The sequence below is a fragment of the Vanessa tameamea genome, chromosome 11 (assembly GCF_037043105.1).
Source record: "Vanessa tameamea isolate UH-Manoa-2023 chromosome 11, ilVanTame1 primary haplotype, whole genome shotgun sequence".
Classification (NCBI taxonomy): Eukaryota; Metazoa; Arthropoda; class Insecta; order Lepidoptera; family Nymphalidae; genus Vanessa; species Vanessa tameamea.
The window spans coordinates 7,878,072-7,897,542 of record NC_087319.1 but is presented as its reverse complement, the minus strand read 5'-3'; the positions used below and the strand labels follow the sequence as shown (position 1 = coordinate 7,897,542).

Here is a 19,471-nt window from a genome sequence, read left to right as displayed (position 1 = left end):
TAAATTACTTTAAATAACATACTTTCATATGAAGAATCGTATACTATTAATGAAATACATTATAATAGTTAATTTTAGTGGGTATGTAAATTATTTTTATCTACAAAGACGGTCACCTTTCTTATATTTATTAAAATATTTTGCACCAAAACGTTAAATGCACTAAACTTTTCAAGCAGAGACCTACTCTACAAATACACTTAGCCCACATAAATACACTGAATAGCGGTAAACGTATGGCAAACATTTTGCGCGAAAGGATAGAATTACCATGTAGAAATGTTTAAACTTGTCATCCAAGAGAAAATTTTAAATGTCAAACGGGATATGGTCAAGGAAATGATTTAAAGTATTTTTAAACTTATGGCTAAAATTTAATAGAAAAGCCAAAATCTGCGTGAGTTTAAATAAACCGGATTACCCATTTCTATAAAAACCATTAGCGCTCGAAAAACTGAGTAAGCGTTGCGTAAAATTCAAATTTTAAATATACATGTTATTTCGTACAGAATAAAATACTCGTGTATAGTTTTAATTGGTAGTTAATAAAATATTGCAATGTATATATTGACAATTAGCAATATTTGAAAAAAAAAATAATATTAGGTAATTTTTTATATGAGTACAATCAATTTGTAGTAGATGAAATGACCAGTAGCGGTTTCAGATGCTTGGAACACGAAATTCTTTAATGATGTTTGCGGATTCAAACGCGGGCACTCACCTAGATTTTTCATGTGCATTTATAGACTACAATAATATCTCGGTTCTTCTTAAGTGCCGCTTAGTAGATAGAGCCCTGATAACAATCAAAACTATAATTATTTTTATACATGTTGCTATGAATATTGTATATATATTATTTATTGATATTTTCTTTAGAATCACTCTTTCGTCTCAATTTAAAGAAAAGCACACATTGCGTACTTATAAATTATATTTAATGGTGAGGTTAGTATATATAATTTTTTATTGAATTCAATTGAAATAGGCACACAATTAATTTAGACAACTATTTCCTTGGGTCAAATAACGCGTGACTGGACATTATAGCGTCGTATTGTATCCTTTCCTTGTATCTAACCCTAGGAACTATGCTGGACATTTCATTATATTCTTATTCAAAATATAATTGATTTCTCCGAATATGTTTGCCTATTTTTCTCTCTTTGGTAGTATGAATAACATAGTTACCTAGTAATAAGAAAAATTACTAATTTTGTAATCGAGATATTTTTGATAGTGTTATTTTGTTGGTGTTTTATTATTATTGTTTCGTACTGGTTTAATTCAGGAATAAACTTCATCACAAAAATGTACTATTATGCTATCTTCTAATCATTTGCACAAATTAATTTTAAGTATTGTATAAACATCATAATAATTATTATTAACTTTCATTTTTCGATAAATCATAGACGTAATCATAGTAGGGATCAATTATTACGCTTTCATTTGTTTATGACACTCGATGCTTTCTGGATTGTAAACCGATATTCATTATTATTTTATTCATTTCAGCTTCATATGACATTGACATTTACCTCTAGATTGTTTTGTTTTAAATTTAGTTAGAATAACTCATTCAATCTTTTATATACTCAGTTCAACTATCTTTCTATTCAAAACTTTTTTTTCAATTAGAGGTCATTGTTATACTTAGTCATTATAAATTTTTTAACACCTATTCATTAATTAATTTACAAAAAGTAAAGTACGGTACCTATACGGCCTTTTATTAAACTTGTCTTTTGCAAGAAATCAAATCTCTTTTGAATCATCAAGGATTGTGATGTAATATTTCTCAATAACTTCTCAGTTTGTTTCAAAAATGAACAATTATATACTAACACTTTAAATATTAACATTATAAAAATATGAATATTATTAAATAAAAGAAAATAATTAAATACTATATTGTTATATAGAGGAATTAACATTCTAAGGAATTGATCCAACAAGTTAAGAAATAGAACCATAACAAAGTTCTGTCAGTTACAATTCACTGCCTCAACAGTAAGTGAGTTTCTGAAGTCTGAAACTTAATTTCGGACTTTTGAACAAATATCTCCAACGATACAGGAGGAAAAGAACGTTTGGTTAGTTACAGTAATTAATGATTAATTACTTTATACGATAAGTAAATGTATCTATATTAATTTAAATTACATAAAGATATATACATAATACATATATGTCGAAATTGCAATTCAACGGAAGAATATTGTACAAACGATCTGATCATCATCTAATGCATCAAATTTCACTTTTTTTTACATTATGATCTGTACATATTTACGGCAATATTTTTTTTTTAAATAAACATATATATAACACTATTGAATTTAATGTTATAAATCCTATTTAATATTACCCTCAATATCAATACACCACTGTATATAACTTTTTAAATAGGCAATTAGTAGATAATTATTATTAATTATTTCTATAGACTAAAATAAAAAGTACTCTCGAAGACTTCCTGGAACTCATATACTTTTCATAAGCATATTTTATTTTATTAAATATTATAAGAATTTATCTGTAATTAATTAAATATTACTGAATTCTGTTCAATTTTGTGCAGATTAATACTACTCTTTTGATAACAAATACCTTCTCAAGAGCCCGATAAATATGTCCGGAACATGTTCATCAAATTTCGGCAGTCATGATGAGTCATGAATACTCCTTTTAAATCCCTCAGGTTGGAAGTTATCTCAACTTAACGGGGTGAAACTTGTGTTTTCTGAATAGCATTTATATACTTATGTAATTTTAGAATAACGGTCAAATTAATTTAGTAACAAATATAATATTTCGAAAAATCAATTTTCCTCACATTTTAAATAATTGTGATTAAAATACTAATTAATCCTAATAAATAAGTAGGTTTTATACAAAAAAGTTTTGCATAAAAATGGGATGATATTATTTGAACAAGCAATGAGACTAGTTTTGCGAGCTGAATTTAGTTACCTTGTGTTCTTACATTTGTAGCTAAATCCAATGTTTGTATTGTTTAGTTTGATCTTACATCACATAGAGCTTGTTAACGTGGACTCCATGGCACAAATGTTCAAATGTAAAGCGGGAAAATAATCATGATAACAATTAAAACATATTATTATATATGTATTTATTATGTACATATATTGTTAAAAATTACGTCTAAATTACTTTTAAATTTGAATTTTTTAGTATAGTTGCAAAGTAATACGTAAAAAAATATATAAAAACGTAAAAGGCTAAGAGGTGACCTTTCATAGATAATAGCACACATTGAAAAGTAAGAAATCACCTCTAGGCATTAAAATAAATAAATGATTTATCATTGTAAACACAAAAAAAAACACTAAGTTTCTTTCGCCGGTTCTCCTCAGGTCTGAGGTGTTTCTTTCCGAAACGATGGAAGAATTTTGACAATCAATAAGAAATTGTAATGTTTTAATGTTGAATAAAGATATTTGAATTACAATCAATATTTATTACAATAATACCAGGTCCTCTTAAGGAACTTATTATTATACAGACTTTGATAAAACGCAGAAATGTTGCTTAAATGAAATCTTTTGTTTTTAACAAATTAAACTTGCGAAATTTGTGCTTTAGTCAAATTGCTTTCGTACCTGCTGATTGTGTTTATGAAGTCGTATTAATCTCACATTGTCGTTACAAACTTTTACTAGGTTTGAATTTGGAAATGTACTAAGACATTAATACATATATTTAGAAATTTGTTACGTTTTGCGAATTATGTCATACAAAGTCTAAAATAGGATCAGTTATGTCATACAAATGTTAAGATCACTACTTGAATGATGACCCGAATGATTAAAAACTTTGCAGCTAGTTTATTATTTTGTAGTATTTAATTTTGCATCTGGGGCCGATTCTTATTTAACAGCTTATAAGTACAATTATCTTTATAAAACATTTATGACAAAGATCCTTCGTATTGTTTTAATTGTACTTAATTAAAACAATATATTAAATTATTTAATAAATTTATAAAAGACATGAACGATACTATATTTCATACAAACATATCATAATGAGGTTTATAAGTATTCCTTTTAATTCTCGCACGACAAAACAAAAAAGCTCTGTCGATACGTTCAGTGAGTAAGTTTTATGTATCAGTGGGTTAAAGTCCAAACACGTGTATGCAATTGCTAGCACGTGTACGAAAATGCAAAAACTAGGCCAATTTTATTTTTTTTAGTCATAAAGTTATTATTAGGCCAAAGATAGTATTTACATTCTGGGGCTTCGCAAAGCACATAAAGCTTTTGTTCCTGCAACCTATATCTGCAGTCATGATGGACTGTCGCCGTTCAAACTTGTTTGTTGTTATGTGAATGTACAGTAATACGCCGATTAACCGAATCGCCAATTATCAGAATTGGTCTAAGCGTAATATAAAAAATTAAAACCAAGTAATTTATGTTTTGTTTTGTTGTAACAAGTTGGAACTCACTGGAGTACAGATTTATTTCAACTGTTATGGTTGTAGAACCGTATTTGTTAAACTTAATAAAGTTTATTCTATGTGTGACGGTTTGTTTTTCTTTATTACTTCGTTCTTCTGTATTTGTACACTATTATATCTTCTGCGCAGATGGTCTTTGAGATTGGTCAACTTTACCGAAATGTGTCAACCATAATATTGTTTACTTTTAATATATTGTATCATAAATATTGGTCGACTCAATAAAATAATTCTAGGTCCTAATTCATAGGACACACCCTATTCTAAAGCATATATTCGAATTGATAACTTTGATAACTCAAATAAAAATTATCATAATTACTTCAAACAGCTTTATATACTATATGATAAAGCTAAAGAGTTTGTATGTTTGGTTGATAAACGTGCTAATCTCAGGAACAACTGATCAGCGGAGTATCAATGAAAAATGTTGCAAAAACAGGGCAAATTTTATGATGGCCGAGCGAAGTCGGGACGGTAGATAGATATTTGTTTCTTTAAAAGTGCTTTTTGAATTTGTAATCGACAAACTTTACAAACCGGTTTACATCGATTTAGAAACCGGTTATTTGTTGTTTCGGTGTGTGTATTGTATATTTGTATCTTGTACAAATATTTCTTATTAGAGCGCAATTAGGGTAAAATCTCTTGCAGTTCTCTTTATTCACTTCGTATCTCACTCATGAAATGTTGAAAATCGACTGACGACAGCTATTAGATCATACAATTATTAAATTCATATCATTTTTGAATTTTTTTTAGTTCTGCGGAGAGTTATAACGCTGCTCTTATAGAATAGCTCTACAGATCATAACTGAGTGAAATTTCTATAAAATAAATGAGGTAACGTTTTTTGTTTTGCTGTTTGGATTTAAATTTAATTTCCTTTACTCGCATGTACCTGTGTTTTTTAAATGTATAAAGTCATCAGTATCAAGTCAGTTCATAAATGAAATTATTTATTATTTCCAAAAGTGACACAAAATGCAATAGTAGTGGACCTATGAATATATTAAATTTTGTCAAAGGATCTATCTCACGTGTATATTGCCCACTTTACATAACAATCTTTGTATATTTCATACATGTATCATCCTCGGCGTTGGAAGGAAATTTATATTTTGTAGAGAAAACTCTGACATATCCTTCACTCGATTCGCTGTGATGCAGCATGGTGGAATAAGGTCCAAATTAAACTACTAAAAAGAAAAGGAGGCATTAGCTCAGCAATGTGTCCTATATAAAAACTCTTTATCTTGAACTGTGTCAATCTTGTCTTGAGAGGTTATGTACACTCTTTTTGAATATATCCAGCATTAATATACACCTATTATATAACACTTTTATTTACCTCAACTCGATTAAACTAAATCTATTGTAATGAAATTTTACATTATAGCAGTCTGAAATCTTAATAAAAACAAACTTACACATCAAAACGGAAAATACGAGAAAATAACTGCCGATGAACTCACGATAAACAGCTTGCTTTCAATTTTATATACATAGGTATATCAATGGTCGATTTTTTTTTTTAATTTCAGACACATTTTGGTAGCAAGACAATATTGTTTAATCAATGTATTTACGTGGAAAATACATTTCTTAGCTAAATTAGGTTTAAAAGTGTAAGACTTTAAACGAATCGCTCGGATTATCAAACAAAGATAACAATAGGATATAACGAGATTTCAAACAAAAGCATTAATTAAGAATTAAAATGTATTATCTGCGTTCTATTTTAAATACCATTCAATGTTTTCTGTTCATAAGTGTAACAAAACATTTAAAATATTTGTATCCATTAGTAACAAAACCGGTGTTGTTATAGCAGCATAGCTTATCAAAGTCGATAATTGGTGTTATTCCATTTATTTGTAGTCAGTTCATTGTCTAAGTTGCATTATTTTTTAGCCGTGCCCCTCTTATTTTTAAGTAATCGCCTGTACCATTGTTGGGCTTATACCTCCTATCCTTTTATCCGCCACGGAGTTTATTCCACCACGCTGTTCCGATGGCGCAGTCTTTTTATTCATTACACACAACCTGTATGTCATAGGCTTTAATTTATTTGAATCGTCTAGCAAGAGATTAGTTACAGATATAAATTAAACACATGAAAACTCAGTAGTGTTCGGATTGGAACTTGTAACCTTTGGTGTGAATGGTGCGTGTTTTAACCATTCTCTGTACCCGTTCTTATGTTGCCAATTCTCTGTGGCAATGCTTCTTCTGTTCGCCTAGTTTCTCTTCACCATACAGACAACAATCATAGTTCATGTACAAACACATACATAGGAAACATATATAAAATATAAATTCGTTATTTATGTGTCCTTTTTTTGTGTTTTGTTTTATGTTGTTATTTATTTTCACAATGGAGAGTTAGACATATAAAAGTATATTTAAAAGTAAATGTAAATAAACTCGTTATTTTCTTTATTTATTACATTTTTAATCCGCTTAAGTCTATATTGTTTATTTTATTTTGTGTACGAAATGTAATACGTTATTTAATTTGTTTAATCATTCTTTGAGAAGTTTTTATGTTTGTACAGTAATAAGCATCAAAATGGTTTCATTACTGTTATGTGGTGGGCGAACATTAGATGGGAGGGCAATTCCCAGGCCTTGAATTTAACCCGGACAAATTTAATGCTCGAAATTATATAACAGAAATTTTACAGTCTGCTTAGCTTGGTAAGCGAGTTTTACCTACACTTGATACTTCAAAGCAAACAAGTTTTATGGTATGAAAATAAAAAGGTACACTTGGTTTGATATTTAATTTCATCGATATTAGGTTTGAAATATTATTACGTCAAAGTGAGCTTGAAATCAGTGTAGAGTCAAGAGTACCCAAAAATTTATAAAAAAAAGAGTCGTGATGGCCTAGTTGATGAAACGTGTAAGTATATTTTAACCAACGACCAGGGATTTGAGTACTGCATATTCAGTATGCAACATTAAGTGAAAATTTGCTACAATAATAAGCTATTCCTGTAACACTTAAAATATAAACAGGCAAACCAAATCAAAATTAAAGAACTTGTATAAATAACTTCTCTAAGTTCTCTAATACTTACTTACCTTTCACTGTAGTAATAAATAAATAGATAAAAATAAAATAAAATAGACAAGACACGTAAGGGATAATTCTAAAAAAATGCTTTATTTAATAGATATTTTCTAGTTTACATTGTATTGTAACCAAAACAAAGTTAATACAAAACTACGCATACGTATACTAAAAAGTAAAGTCAAACTATCCTGTAAAGACGTGTCTTCATAAGCTAAAAAAGCAATTCCAACGACTAATATAAGCCGACTTCTATTTTAGAATATTTAAGATACATATCATATATTATATCATAAGAAACTACAGTATGAAACATTTTATGTTTCGTTTAAGTCTTAATTAAAATATTCCAGCAGGTATTCGTTAATATTCTTGTTTAATAAAATAAACAGGGACTACATAAAGGGTACAAGTTTACTCAAATATTATAAACGATAATTGGGGGTTTCACTTTATTTTCGTATTTACCTTGTGTTCCTATGGGTAGCTGTTGCTCATTTATTTTACGAAATTGTATGATAAGAAAGGACTCGAGAATAGGTTTACTGGTGTTTTATATTATTAGCTTACTATGAATCTATAAATATTAAACAGATTGGTCGGACTACAAAAATATATTTTGTCAATTAAAATAAATTAGCATTGAATAATATTACTAAGAGATAAAAAAGTCCGTTCTATTCTTTATACTAGATTATATTGAGATTTGACAAGATGGGATTAGTCTCAGCTCTTATAAAACGTGTTACTCCTTGCAATAATGTTTGATTAGTTTAATAAAACAGAAAATTCCTAATTATTATAAAAAAGTAGGTACATAGAATTTTTTTTGTAATTATATCTAGGATTTTACTTTACTTCTATCTAGTACTTAAAATAAACTTAGATTTTTTATTTAGTTAAACATCTCAAACAATCAATTACTCGTGTTCTAATTACATACAGCCCGACTCGGTATTAGCTCTCTCCAACATTAAATCTAGCTACGGACTTCAAACACGATTTCACAAGTTGCTACACCAATTTGGACTGCAAATGAAACTTTTAACAACAAATTGCAATTTGCGGAGCGCGTTACTTCAAACTCGAGTCATTTCTTTATATAACAGACGGAAAACCGGAAAGGAATTGTTTTGACGCCTCCAGAATAATTAGTTTCACGTTCTGTTTAATATGATTTTGCTTAAATAATGGCAAAGGATTTATCTTGTGTTTGTGATGTATAAGTGTTTCTTGTTCGGCTTTCTTACATTTCGGTGTATAATTAACTATTAACACTTTCGAATTATAACATAATTACAAGCTACACGTCCTGACTTCGAACGGGTGAAATTATGAAAACTTCAAGCTATATTTAGCCGTGAGATCTAACAAGTATTATAATATAATACAATCGATACATTGACCTATTTGTCCGTTATTGTGCTCAGTACATTAATGGCAGGCTTCATATTTTTCTATTGATCTATTACTGTAGATATATTGTATATACTTAGATATATACTTTTATGCATCTATCATCATTCAATAGATATATCTGATCTCTACTTGAAAGTTTTTATTACATATGTTTTAGTTGAAGTTGTTTTGAAAAATCGACTATGTACTCTTTGATTTTATTAAAATTTGCCTGGGTAGGTATCACGATATATTTTCCGCCAAACAGCATTATTTAGTATTGTTGAGTTTCGATTTAAAGGGTGAGTGAGTCCATTCAAGCACAAGGGACTTAACGTCATAGTTCCTACAGTCGATGGCGCATTGGTCATAAGAATGATTAATACTTCATAAAGTAAGTCTATGGGCAGTGGTGACAACTTACCATCGGGTAGCCCATTCGTCGTCGTAGCAAAGATATAGTGATGTATTACAAACTAAGCTAAAAGTAACAGCCTATCACATTTTTCATTAAATTTTCACCATAATTCTACTGCAAAAACACGTGACATTGTCTCACGCCACATGCTGATTTTCTCACAATGTTTTCCTTCAACGCTGAACTAATATGAATTATAAACACATATTTAGCACGATATGAACACATCTTCTGACCACTGCACTGTATATAACCTATATAACTGTTACATTGTCAATCGGATTAGCATTATTCACGGTCACCTTCAGATGACTGATTTACATTGAGTTTTGGTTTATCTACTCTAACAACGACTCAAACAATCACGTTAACAACATGTCGTTACAGTTGTCACTGTGATTAATATTTGAGTGACCACGAAGTTACGTAACGAGTATACAGCGCTGGTCCGGACGCTGCATAATACAAAGTTCAACACAAAGCTTCAGACGATGCTTTGAGACACGAACTAGTAACTTTGATAGAATATGGATGGCGGTTATCGTTAATCACATACACATAAAAATAATCAACTAAGCTTAATTAAAGTTTTCATATCTCAAGTAAAGATGAAAAATTATATATCAGCCTAAATTTGAACCTTTTTGTGACCTTAAAGTGAAGATCTTCTTTCATTCAACGGTTAGCCCATTGAATACTACATTCGATAGCATTATTATGCCTACGTAGTATCTTAGGGTCGTTCCAAATAATACTTCAGAAAATATAAATTATCTATTATAAATCCCATACAAAATAATTTGCCTAAATGCTCACGTTCTGAAAATACATCTTAAAATATGACCTACTGCTCATTTTACTGCTGACTACTCATTTAAAAAAAATGTTTTTGAATACTTTTTTACAAGTACCTAAACGAAAATGAAGCAAAGGATCATTAAATATTTATGATAAATATAAAAATATATACGTAAACAATAGCCTATCTGGTCCATCGTATATTTTATATTAATATTAAATCGATTACCTATTCACGTCAAATTAATTAGTATCAAGAGCGCGTTGTTAACAACATGGCTGGTTGAGTCCGATAAGCATTTTTACACTCTTACACCCGTCAAATAAAAATATATATAACAAAAACCTTATTAAAGATTGTTCATACAAAATTAATTTACGATATTGAATGGACGATATTTAATCCTCTACCGAGACTAGCAGTCCCAAAAATACACATATAAATAGATAATATCAGCCTGTAAATTTCCCACAACTGGGCTAAAGCCTCCGCTCCCTTTGAGGAGAAGGTTTGGAGCTTTCCTCAAGATGTTTTCCTTCACCGCCGAGCAAGAGATGAATTACAAACACTAATTAAACACATGAAAAGTCAGTGGTGCTATCCCGGGTTTAAACCCACAATCATCGGTTATGTAGCACGCGTTCTAATCACTGGGCCATCTGGGCCATATAAAAAACATTTAATGATCATAAAATACTAGCATCCGCCCGCGTGTGAGAAAGACAGCTCTTGTTGGGTAGCCGATATATATTATATTATGCTCTCTATACAAAATCACATTTATTTCTAAAATAAGTTAGATTTATAATCGATTAAGTACAGCCAAGAGAACGATCCTTGTGTAGAAATTTGAATCGTTAATACAGCTAGATACCGCTAGTGCCATATATATCCTACAAAGCGACTGTCAAAATCAAATGTTTTCTGTGCTGACATTTCCTTTGGTCGCGTGGCTTTTTAGATGGATTCGCTTAGCAATCGCTTTTCGATGCTTTGTTGTGAACGTTTTTTTTAATTAAAAAACCTTATCGTCTTGCAATTTTGCTATCAAACCTGTCTTTCTATACTTCTTTCAAGTTTTTAAATTAATATCACTATTCAAATATTTAAAAAAGGTATTTGAAAAAATGTTTAACCACGTTCAACATTAATATGTTTTACGATATTAGATAATTAATTAAAAACAAGCGAAGTCAAAGATAAAGGTTGTTATCAAAAATACAATCAGTATAAGTTGAAACTTAATCTGGTATTATTTATCGTTACTCGTTTCGCGTCAGACGAAGGGCGTTTCGTGAGTATCGTATTTTGTAAAAAAATATATATACTAATTTGATTATAGAACTGACAGATCAAATAAAAATGTAGGTACATATAGAATAAGATATTCGAGTGAAGATCTCTTTAAAATAAATAAAAGTAAAAAAAGTTAATAAATTTTATTCAAATCTTGAGTTTTTTTTTCTGCTTTCATAATACGTTTAATATTATTAATCTAAATTTTATTTATTTTACTTGTATTATAGGAAAAATCGTTTCTTTTTCCATTGAAATGTAGAAAACAATAACTAGAATATTTCATGAACTGACTTTGTTAAGTACTTTATATCGATTATTATTTCAGTGACAGAATTAAAAATCATATATTTTATAAAATTTCCAATTTGTATTTATTTATTCTGAATAAGTGTTCGTACGTGATTTAAACAACTATACGTGAACCCATAAAAACTTTTTTAACCTAAACAGACTGTAAAGTTTTGGTGGCAAATGTTGCTCGTTTAACTGTTTTCGAGTATAATACACGTAATAAAATACGTTCTGAATATTTTTGCCTAATTTATAAATGAAAATATGGTCCATAAAGTTTTTTTGCAAACGTGAACATTAAACAGCAAAACAAAAGTTGTAATATTCTATTAAATAAAGACTACACATTTTCTATTAAATCACAATAATAAAATTAAATATTTCAACACCGTGTGCTAAAATTTTAAACAAAGTTACAACTTTTAATTGATGGTCAGTTTCAAGCCGTTAATAAAAATCTACAAGTTTTGAGTTCGCCATAATACTATGTTTGTTTGTAAGTTTACGTGTGTGTTTATATGCTGAGATTTGTATATAGAAACGAAACCTCTATGATCTCTATAGGCTCTAAAGGTTAATTTGTATGAGCTGTTGTTATCGTATGATGATTGTCGTACTAAGTGGTATGAAGTGGACTCTCGATATTCACTAATAATATTCTGAGTACAGCTTAAGAGGATGTCTGTGGCCGTTGCGGCCAAGCTACTCAGCTAGTAAGGACTTTAAAGCACAATTACCCTTGAAACAAGTAAAATGTCAACAGTGTTAAATCGTTCAAATGGTTTACGTTTTCCCATTTATCAGATAGATCTTACTGATTATACGCTTGTGGATAACTTATATTTTGGGTCAGTTTTCGCAGAAGAAATTATATATGGAAGAGGCCTATTACCTTGTCCGCACGCCCACGGAAACAAAAACGCCATCACGTCGTTATTTATGTAACAAAAACTAAATAAATAATGCTAAGATTGTTGATTATTTTATCATTACCAAAAAATTTTAATTGATTGAAACGAGTACATTTTAAAATTAAAACGATTGTAGATTGTCAAATGTCGATATTAAAAGCCATATATTGATATCAGAGCACATTTCAGAATAAGGGTTTAGTTTTGAAGACTTCAAGCTACTTTCCTATAAATCTAAACGAAGTCTAAACGCTCATCAGTAAGTACAAATCGATTGGTCCGTTCTCATTACCACTTGTTGATCGCATGTGGTGGACAGATTAAGGCACTGTGCACACTCAATATATACTAAAATCCAAGCATTATCAGAGAGCAAAGTCCTACCATATAAAATAAATATTTATTGTGATTCTGATAATTAACAAAATAACTTTCACGTAAATGAATGGAAGATGTATTAGAAGATGTAAGTACTATGCTTGTATTACTAAATTGAACTTAATATAAAATGAATAACATCGTTAAATAAAATATTTATTTATTTATATTATTTTATTTATTTCTTTATATCTTAGTATTGAGTGTTACAAATTTTACAATTTGAATTTTGAAATTATTGTCAGCAAATCACGTAAATTATATTTTAAAAACATTTGTTTAAATCAAAAATTAACTCTATTAGATAAACCCTATAAAAATGACGGAAAATGCTCTTTAGACAATAATTTTTCATACACGAAAGACTGATTTATTACACGTGATACAAAAATTCTGCATGTTTCGTCTGTTTTTAGCCTTTCGCGCGTATAAAATTTCGTTGATGATGAATGGTGAAATGAACGAATAATATTTCTTGCTACAATTTTAATTGTAATGTAACACGGTTCATTCGAATAAAAAGATTATATATATTATTATATACCACCTTAAGATAAAGAAATATTGATATTGTGTACTGAATTATAAAAAAACCCCTTTTCCGCAGACCGAAACAAATACAAATCGTCTGTCAGGTTAAAAGTGTTCATAAATATATAGTTATCTTTAAATATTTATTTTTTATATTAATACAATTATAAATGTCGACTTAAACGTTTTTCGATACTAACATCTCAATTATGAAATTACCATTGACATGACTTGACGAGTCATGATAAATATATATAAGGATTTACGTGGTAATTTTTAATTTCATCAATCGATTTAAAATACATCCATGTGTTGTGTGTTGTGTGGCCAATAGTGGCCAAATATAACCATGAATTTAGCTAATTTATTTATATATACATAATAAAAAAGCCTATCTTGCATAATTTATTTTTCGCACGGTGAAATATTTTTTCTAATGAGTGCTGTAGTTCGGAAGTTTACTTTCCGGAAAGGAACAAACTCGCTAAATTCTCGCTCTCTCTTTATTATAGATGAGTTCCGGCAACGAATAAATCTTTATAATTCTTATTAAATAATATTATTCCCTATTTATTTTCTGGTTATGTTTGAAATATTCTTCATAATATTATAACATTTTAATGAATGAGAAAGTAATGCTTTGATATATTAACTTCAACCAGGTTAAATATAAGTAAATTTGTTTCTTCATCACAGAACTAAAATAAATGTAAAACTATAAACTATACCCATTCGGAATTTTTAATCCGGCAAGAAGACCCGGCAGGAAACGCTGTAGTTTTTTTATCAATTGAAATTACATAATTAACTCTATAAAAATAAATATGTCATTGTTTAATAATAAGAATTAAATATACCTTTTTCAAATGTTAAAATATAAATATATGTATATTCGATAGGTTTGAAGATAACTATTACAATGTTTATATAATTATTTCAAGTTCATAAGATAATAATTTAAGTACACTGTATTTATTTATGTTGTATTTACAATAGATATTAATTTTGTTTTAGGATGGTTCGAGCTAGCTTGTTGGCCTTCTGCCTTCTCGGCGCGCTTCTCCTGGTGATGCCAGCCGTTGCCTACCCCAGGTAGTACCCAATGCAGAAAACTTGCTATTTACATATATATTTTATTTAATTCTTTAAAAAAAATGCCAAAAGAGAACTAAGTCAAAAAGGTACGCTGATCCCTGGAAGATTTATTCCTACAAGAAATTAGATAAATAAAATATACTTTACGACTCCACTAACACTATCATGGTCTTCAAGAAAATCTTCTGTAAATTAAAATTAAACGTACATTTATCATTAACCATATTTTTTTTTGTAAAATAGTTATTGTAAAATATTTTATTATCATCACTCATTCATCACTGTCCTGTGCAGACCCGCCTAACTTTTACATTCATACGTTTTTTTTTTTGTATCTAATTACTTAAAAATGCTTTGTAATGTTAATGTAATAACCGCTCTACCAGCGACAGTATATAACTACTATAAAGTATGACAAGCTATGTTTCTTGAAATGTGGATCATAAAATAAATATGATGATATTAATCTCTTTATAATATTACTATAGATAAGTTAATGTAAAAAAGCCTTTCCATTATTATTAACGGAAATGTATTAATTTTCTGGTCAAGTTTGAGATAAACATTAACGTTTTAATGCTGAGCAAATAGTACTTTGTTACATACTCGTATATTTATTTTAAGTAAGCACAATACATGCATGTAATAAATAGAAATAATAATTAAAAATTGATACTATATAATTAATTTCAGTCTTGAAAAAAATTATGGCTAGCTTTATTTATTTATCTTCAACTTCTGTAACATTATTGAAATGAACTTATGTTCATGAAGTTATATAAATATAATTTCAGTCTTGGCAACTACTATCGCCCAGGAGTTCAATATGAACCCGAGCAGATCATGGATATGCTGAACCGTCTCAACGAACTTATGGAAATGGAACGCAAAATGGAAAAGTTAGTATCTATTAAATATTTATTTTATTTATCTATACAGTGACAGTCCGCTAATGTCCCCATAATTGACAGAGGTTTCCTACACTTAAGGAACTTCTCTGGTGGTCCAAAAATAAATAAACAAAACCCTTTATACATACATATTATATGTTTATTAAATATATTGGAAATAAATTAAACCTCACTGGTCGTATTTTATAATTAATCTTAACTTCATATTTAGTATAAACTCTGTACAATTTTCAAGTTTAAGTACAATTTTGACATCATAAATACATAATTAATATTTCAATACATAATTATAACTTAATTTGAACATCATAAAAAGGGTTAATAATCATTCATACAAAACTTATTTCTTTACAGCTTTAAAGAGGACATTATTAGGTTTGTTATTGGATTATGAAATTTATATGTTCTATGGTTCATTTATTAAAAATATTTATTTTCGCTGTTATTAAAAATCAACCTTAAAGATTTTTTGCATATTTTAGTTTATTTTTATCATCAACAAAAGTCCTAACATATAGATAGAACTCTCTCGTTTTAACAGAAATGTTTTTTTTAAGATTATAAACTTCTTAAATTGGTTGTATTGTCCTTCATACTTAAATATGCATTAAATAAAAGTAAAAATCAATTAGAACTAGGATGACTATTGTAATTTGTAATATTATAAATGTTGCTTAAAATGTGAATAGAACAATTTTACTTTCCATTACTTTAAAGTTGCAGAATACAGTCATACCAAAGCTCATGTTATAATTTTTCTTTTTTAAATGAAGTTGCCAAGTTTCTCTTATAAATTAATTAAAAAATTGTGACTTATTGTTACAAAAAAAAAAACAGTTCAAAATGTCACTGGTTCGCCGAAGTAAACAGGCTGAAGAAGAAAGAAACGTAACGCTTATAACTTTTTAATTAATGAAAAAAAATGTTGACAATCAATTTAACTTGTAATCGTTATTTTGGTTGTTTCTTTTAAATATTTCATAGCTTATCTATAGCATGTTTGTATAATTTCAATGTTGTACACATTTTTATGCTTATAGACACTTGAATACAGAAAATATTGGCCAATTGAGATCATACCTATTCAGGTTTGTAAGTACTGAGAAACCCTTAATTAGTGATGCTTCGTAACTCTATAATTCCATTTAGTATAGATTACACGTGTATTAATACGATATTATTTAATATTTAGCAGCGAGAAACGTGCTCTCGACATGGGTCTCAACCGTGGCTACTCTGGCGCTCTTCACGCCAAGCACCTGATGGGAATGGCCGCAGCTAACTACGCCTCAGGACCCGGCAGGAGGCGACGTGACGTCGAATAAACAAAAAACAAAGTCTATTCTAAACGCCGTCACCTTTTATTGGGCTTCACTATTGTCTATGCTTAATAATGTTAAATCAATTTATCCGTCAAATTAGAGTAGAAAGTTCCATAAAAATAATCGGCCTATTTCCTATCAAAAATTATACTCTTTCCAAAGATAGTGCTTAAACTTTTAATCTTTACTGTTTCTGTAGTAGCTTCCAAGAATAATCTGTTTTTTTCTGGTTCCATTTCGTTTACATTAAAATAGTATTGTTTCAGTATTAAAAATTTGTTCCTTAAAATCTTATCCATGTTAAAACGCTTGAAATTATAATATATTTATATAAATGTACGTTCTAACGACAGTAGATAATGTTACTACCTATTGTAGCGAATTCCGTGTTTCCTACTAACATTTGTGAAATTCTAGTCTATTGTAAGGACCTCCTGTCTAGAGATTATTGTTAATAATAAAGAGATATACATATTTACATAAACTTTTTGTTTTTATCATTTTAGATTATCTTTTGGAAAATATATTATTTAATAAATAAAACCAAAAATAGCTTGTTCAATTTAAAGCAGTTATTTTAATAAGAGTAATAAAATATATTTAAAGAACAAGAAAAAGGTATAAAAAGATTTATTTACAGAAGTCTAATATAAACTTTTTCCTATTTTCTCACTAAAATCGATTCAATCACAATGTGACAGAAGAATACGTATAATTCTTATTTTAATATAAGAATAATAAGTCAGTTAGTTATTAAGATTCATCAACTTCAAGAATTTATATACTTGATTACAAAGTTAAAATTAATTAGTGGGTCGCCCGCGAAACTTCGCGTTTATTCAACAGATTTTTAGGAATTTCGAAACCTATGAAAGGTTTTGTTTTGATTTGATTTCATTGTAAACTGAGGACATCTGTTCGGACGTCTTAGATGGTACGCATAGTGCTGATGCCTTCTCCCCGATCTTCTTCGTCGGAGCGAATCCGTAGCCTCTTTCTGCGACATTACACTTTCGCAGAAAGAGACCGTCTCGTTCCAGCACCTCTCGTTGTCTAGCATGGCGGACCCTAACCTAAACCTACTCAATGTTTAATAGATACATAATGCAAGGAATGAGAAAAAAATTGCATCACAAAGGCAACATAGTGTATTATATAGTAACACCTTTCGATCATTAATATGTGTCCGTGTAAACGCTAGATTGTTTTAAATAATTATCTATATGTATTCATTAATTAGTTTATAATATTATACCTGACATTAACTAAAAATTATCTACACACCTTATCACACTTACCTTTCAAAACAAAGTTAGATACATTTCAGAATTATCAATCAACGCAATTTTATCGTGAAATAACAGATCAACAAACAGCAGACATAAGAAATGCCTAGATTAATACGAATACTATTAATAGTATTTAAAAAATAAATGCAAAACAAAATAAATAATGTTCATCTATATCACATTATTAAAATAATTAATTTAAACGCTTCTGTTTTTAATTGTCTTAAAAACAAATACAGACAACAATTTTATAATATTATAATTCCATAAAATCAGAGCCACCTAGTAAGATTTTATAGCGTCTCATAGTAACATATTTTATAGTGGCGACATCTACTTTTTAATAAAAGAAGCACGTCAAGTTATGTATTGACTTCACAATATGGCAAAGTAGTTTTGCTACTATGCTAATAGATGGCGGTAGAAAGTTGATTATAAAAATACGTAAATATTTTATTAAATATCTATTATATCTAAAATATCTATGTATATAGTGTATCGCAGAAATATTTACCTTTTTAATATGTAATATTACAAAATAAAAATATAATGTTTTTATAAAACGACGACCTCCGTTGTCGAGTAGTGTGTTTTCATGGGTACGCTACTCTGAGGTCTCGGGTTCGATTCCCGGCTGAGTCGATGTAGAAAAGTTCATTAGTTTTCTATGTTGTCTTGCGTCTGGGTGTTTGTGGTACCGTCAAGTGCTTTAGCTACTTACATTGGGATCAGAGTAATGTATGTGATGTTGTCCAATATTTATAAAATATGTTATTCTTTAATAAAAATATTTTATCTTCGTTATGGCCACGAAAGTCACTATAATGTAGTCTGCTAATTAATTGAAGTTCTATTTTTAAAACTAGAATTTATAATAATTACATTTAAAAAAAATGTTGCATTATAACTTGATGGATAAATATAATTTTACATTGACTATCAGCATCCCGTATGGTCTAGTGGCTAGGATACCTGGCTTTCACCCAGGAGGCTCGGGTTCGATTCCCGGTACGGGAAACTTTTTTAAAAAGATAATACTATTCCTTTTAACAATTTTTTATTTTTTAAGGCAAATTAATAATTTATTTATTAATTATATTTATAAAAAGTTAGTATTAATGAATAATAAATTATCCTATACTTAACAAAATGTTGTTATCATCTACACGTCACATTATACAATCTAGAACTTTTCTCCGTGACATAATATATCGTTTAAAATATTAAGCAATTTTGTCCTTTATTGTTTTTAAAATAA

The 19,471-nt window shown here is 28.8% G+C and overlaps 1 protein-coding gene and 1 non-coding gene across 5 annotated transcripts in view; both read left to right on the top strand.

Annotated features, from left to right (window-relative positions):
• LOC113402511 (diuretic hormone class 2) overlaps nt 1-17,408 on the top strand; it is a 39,583-nt gene extending 22,175 nt beyond the window's left edge. Inside the window, exons 1-5 of one of the 4 annotated variants that reach the window (XM_026642793.2) lie at nt 11,444-11,480; nt 14,611-14,688; nt 15,486-15,590; nt 15,957-15,977; nt 16,795-17,408. In XM_026642793.2, the coding sequence (XP_026498578.1) occupies nt 14,612-14,688; nt 15,486-15,590; nt 15,957-15,977; nt 16,795-16,927 (336 nt within the window). In that variant the 5' untranslated portion in view covers nt 11,444-11,480; nt 14,611 and the 3' untranslated portion in view covers nt 16,928-17,408. Of the gene's footprint in view, nt 1-11,443; nt 11,481-14,610; nt 14,689-15,485; nt 15,591-15,956; nt 15,978-16,794 lie in introns of those variants that run through there. The other 3 variants (XM_026642794.2, XM_026642791.2, XM_026642795.2) reach the window with 3 other exon arrangements.
• A 1,750-nt stretch (nt 17,409-19,158) lies between these two features.
• Trnae-uuc (transfer RNA glutamic acid (anticodon UUC)) lies at nt 19,159-19,230 on the top strand. Its single transcript has one exon. It is a non-coding gene; the product is annotated as a tRNA-Glu (tRNA).
• The last annotated feature ends 241 nt before the right edge of the window (nt 19,231-19,471 follow it).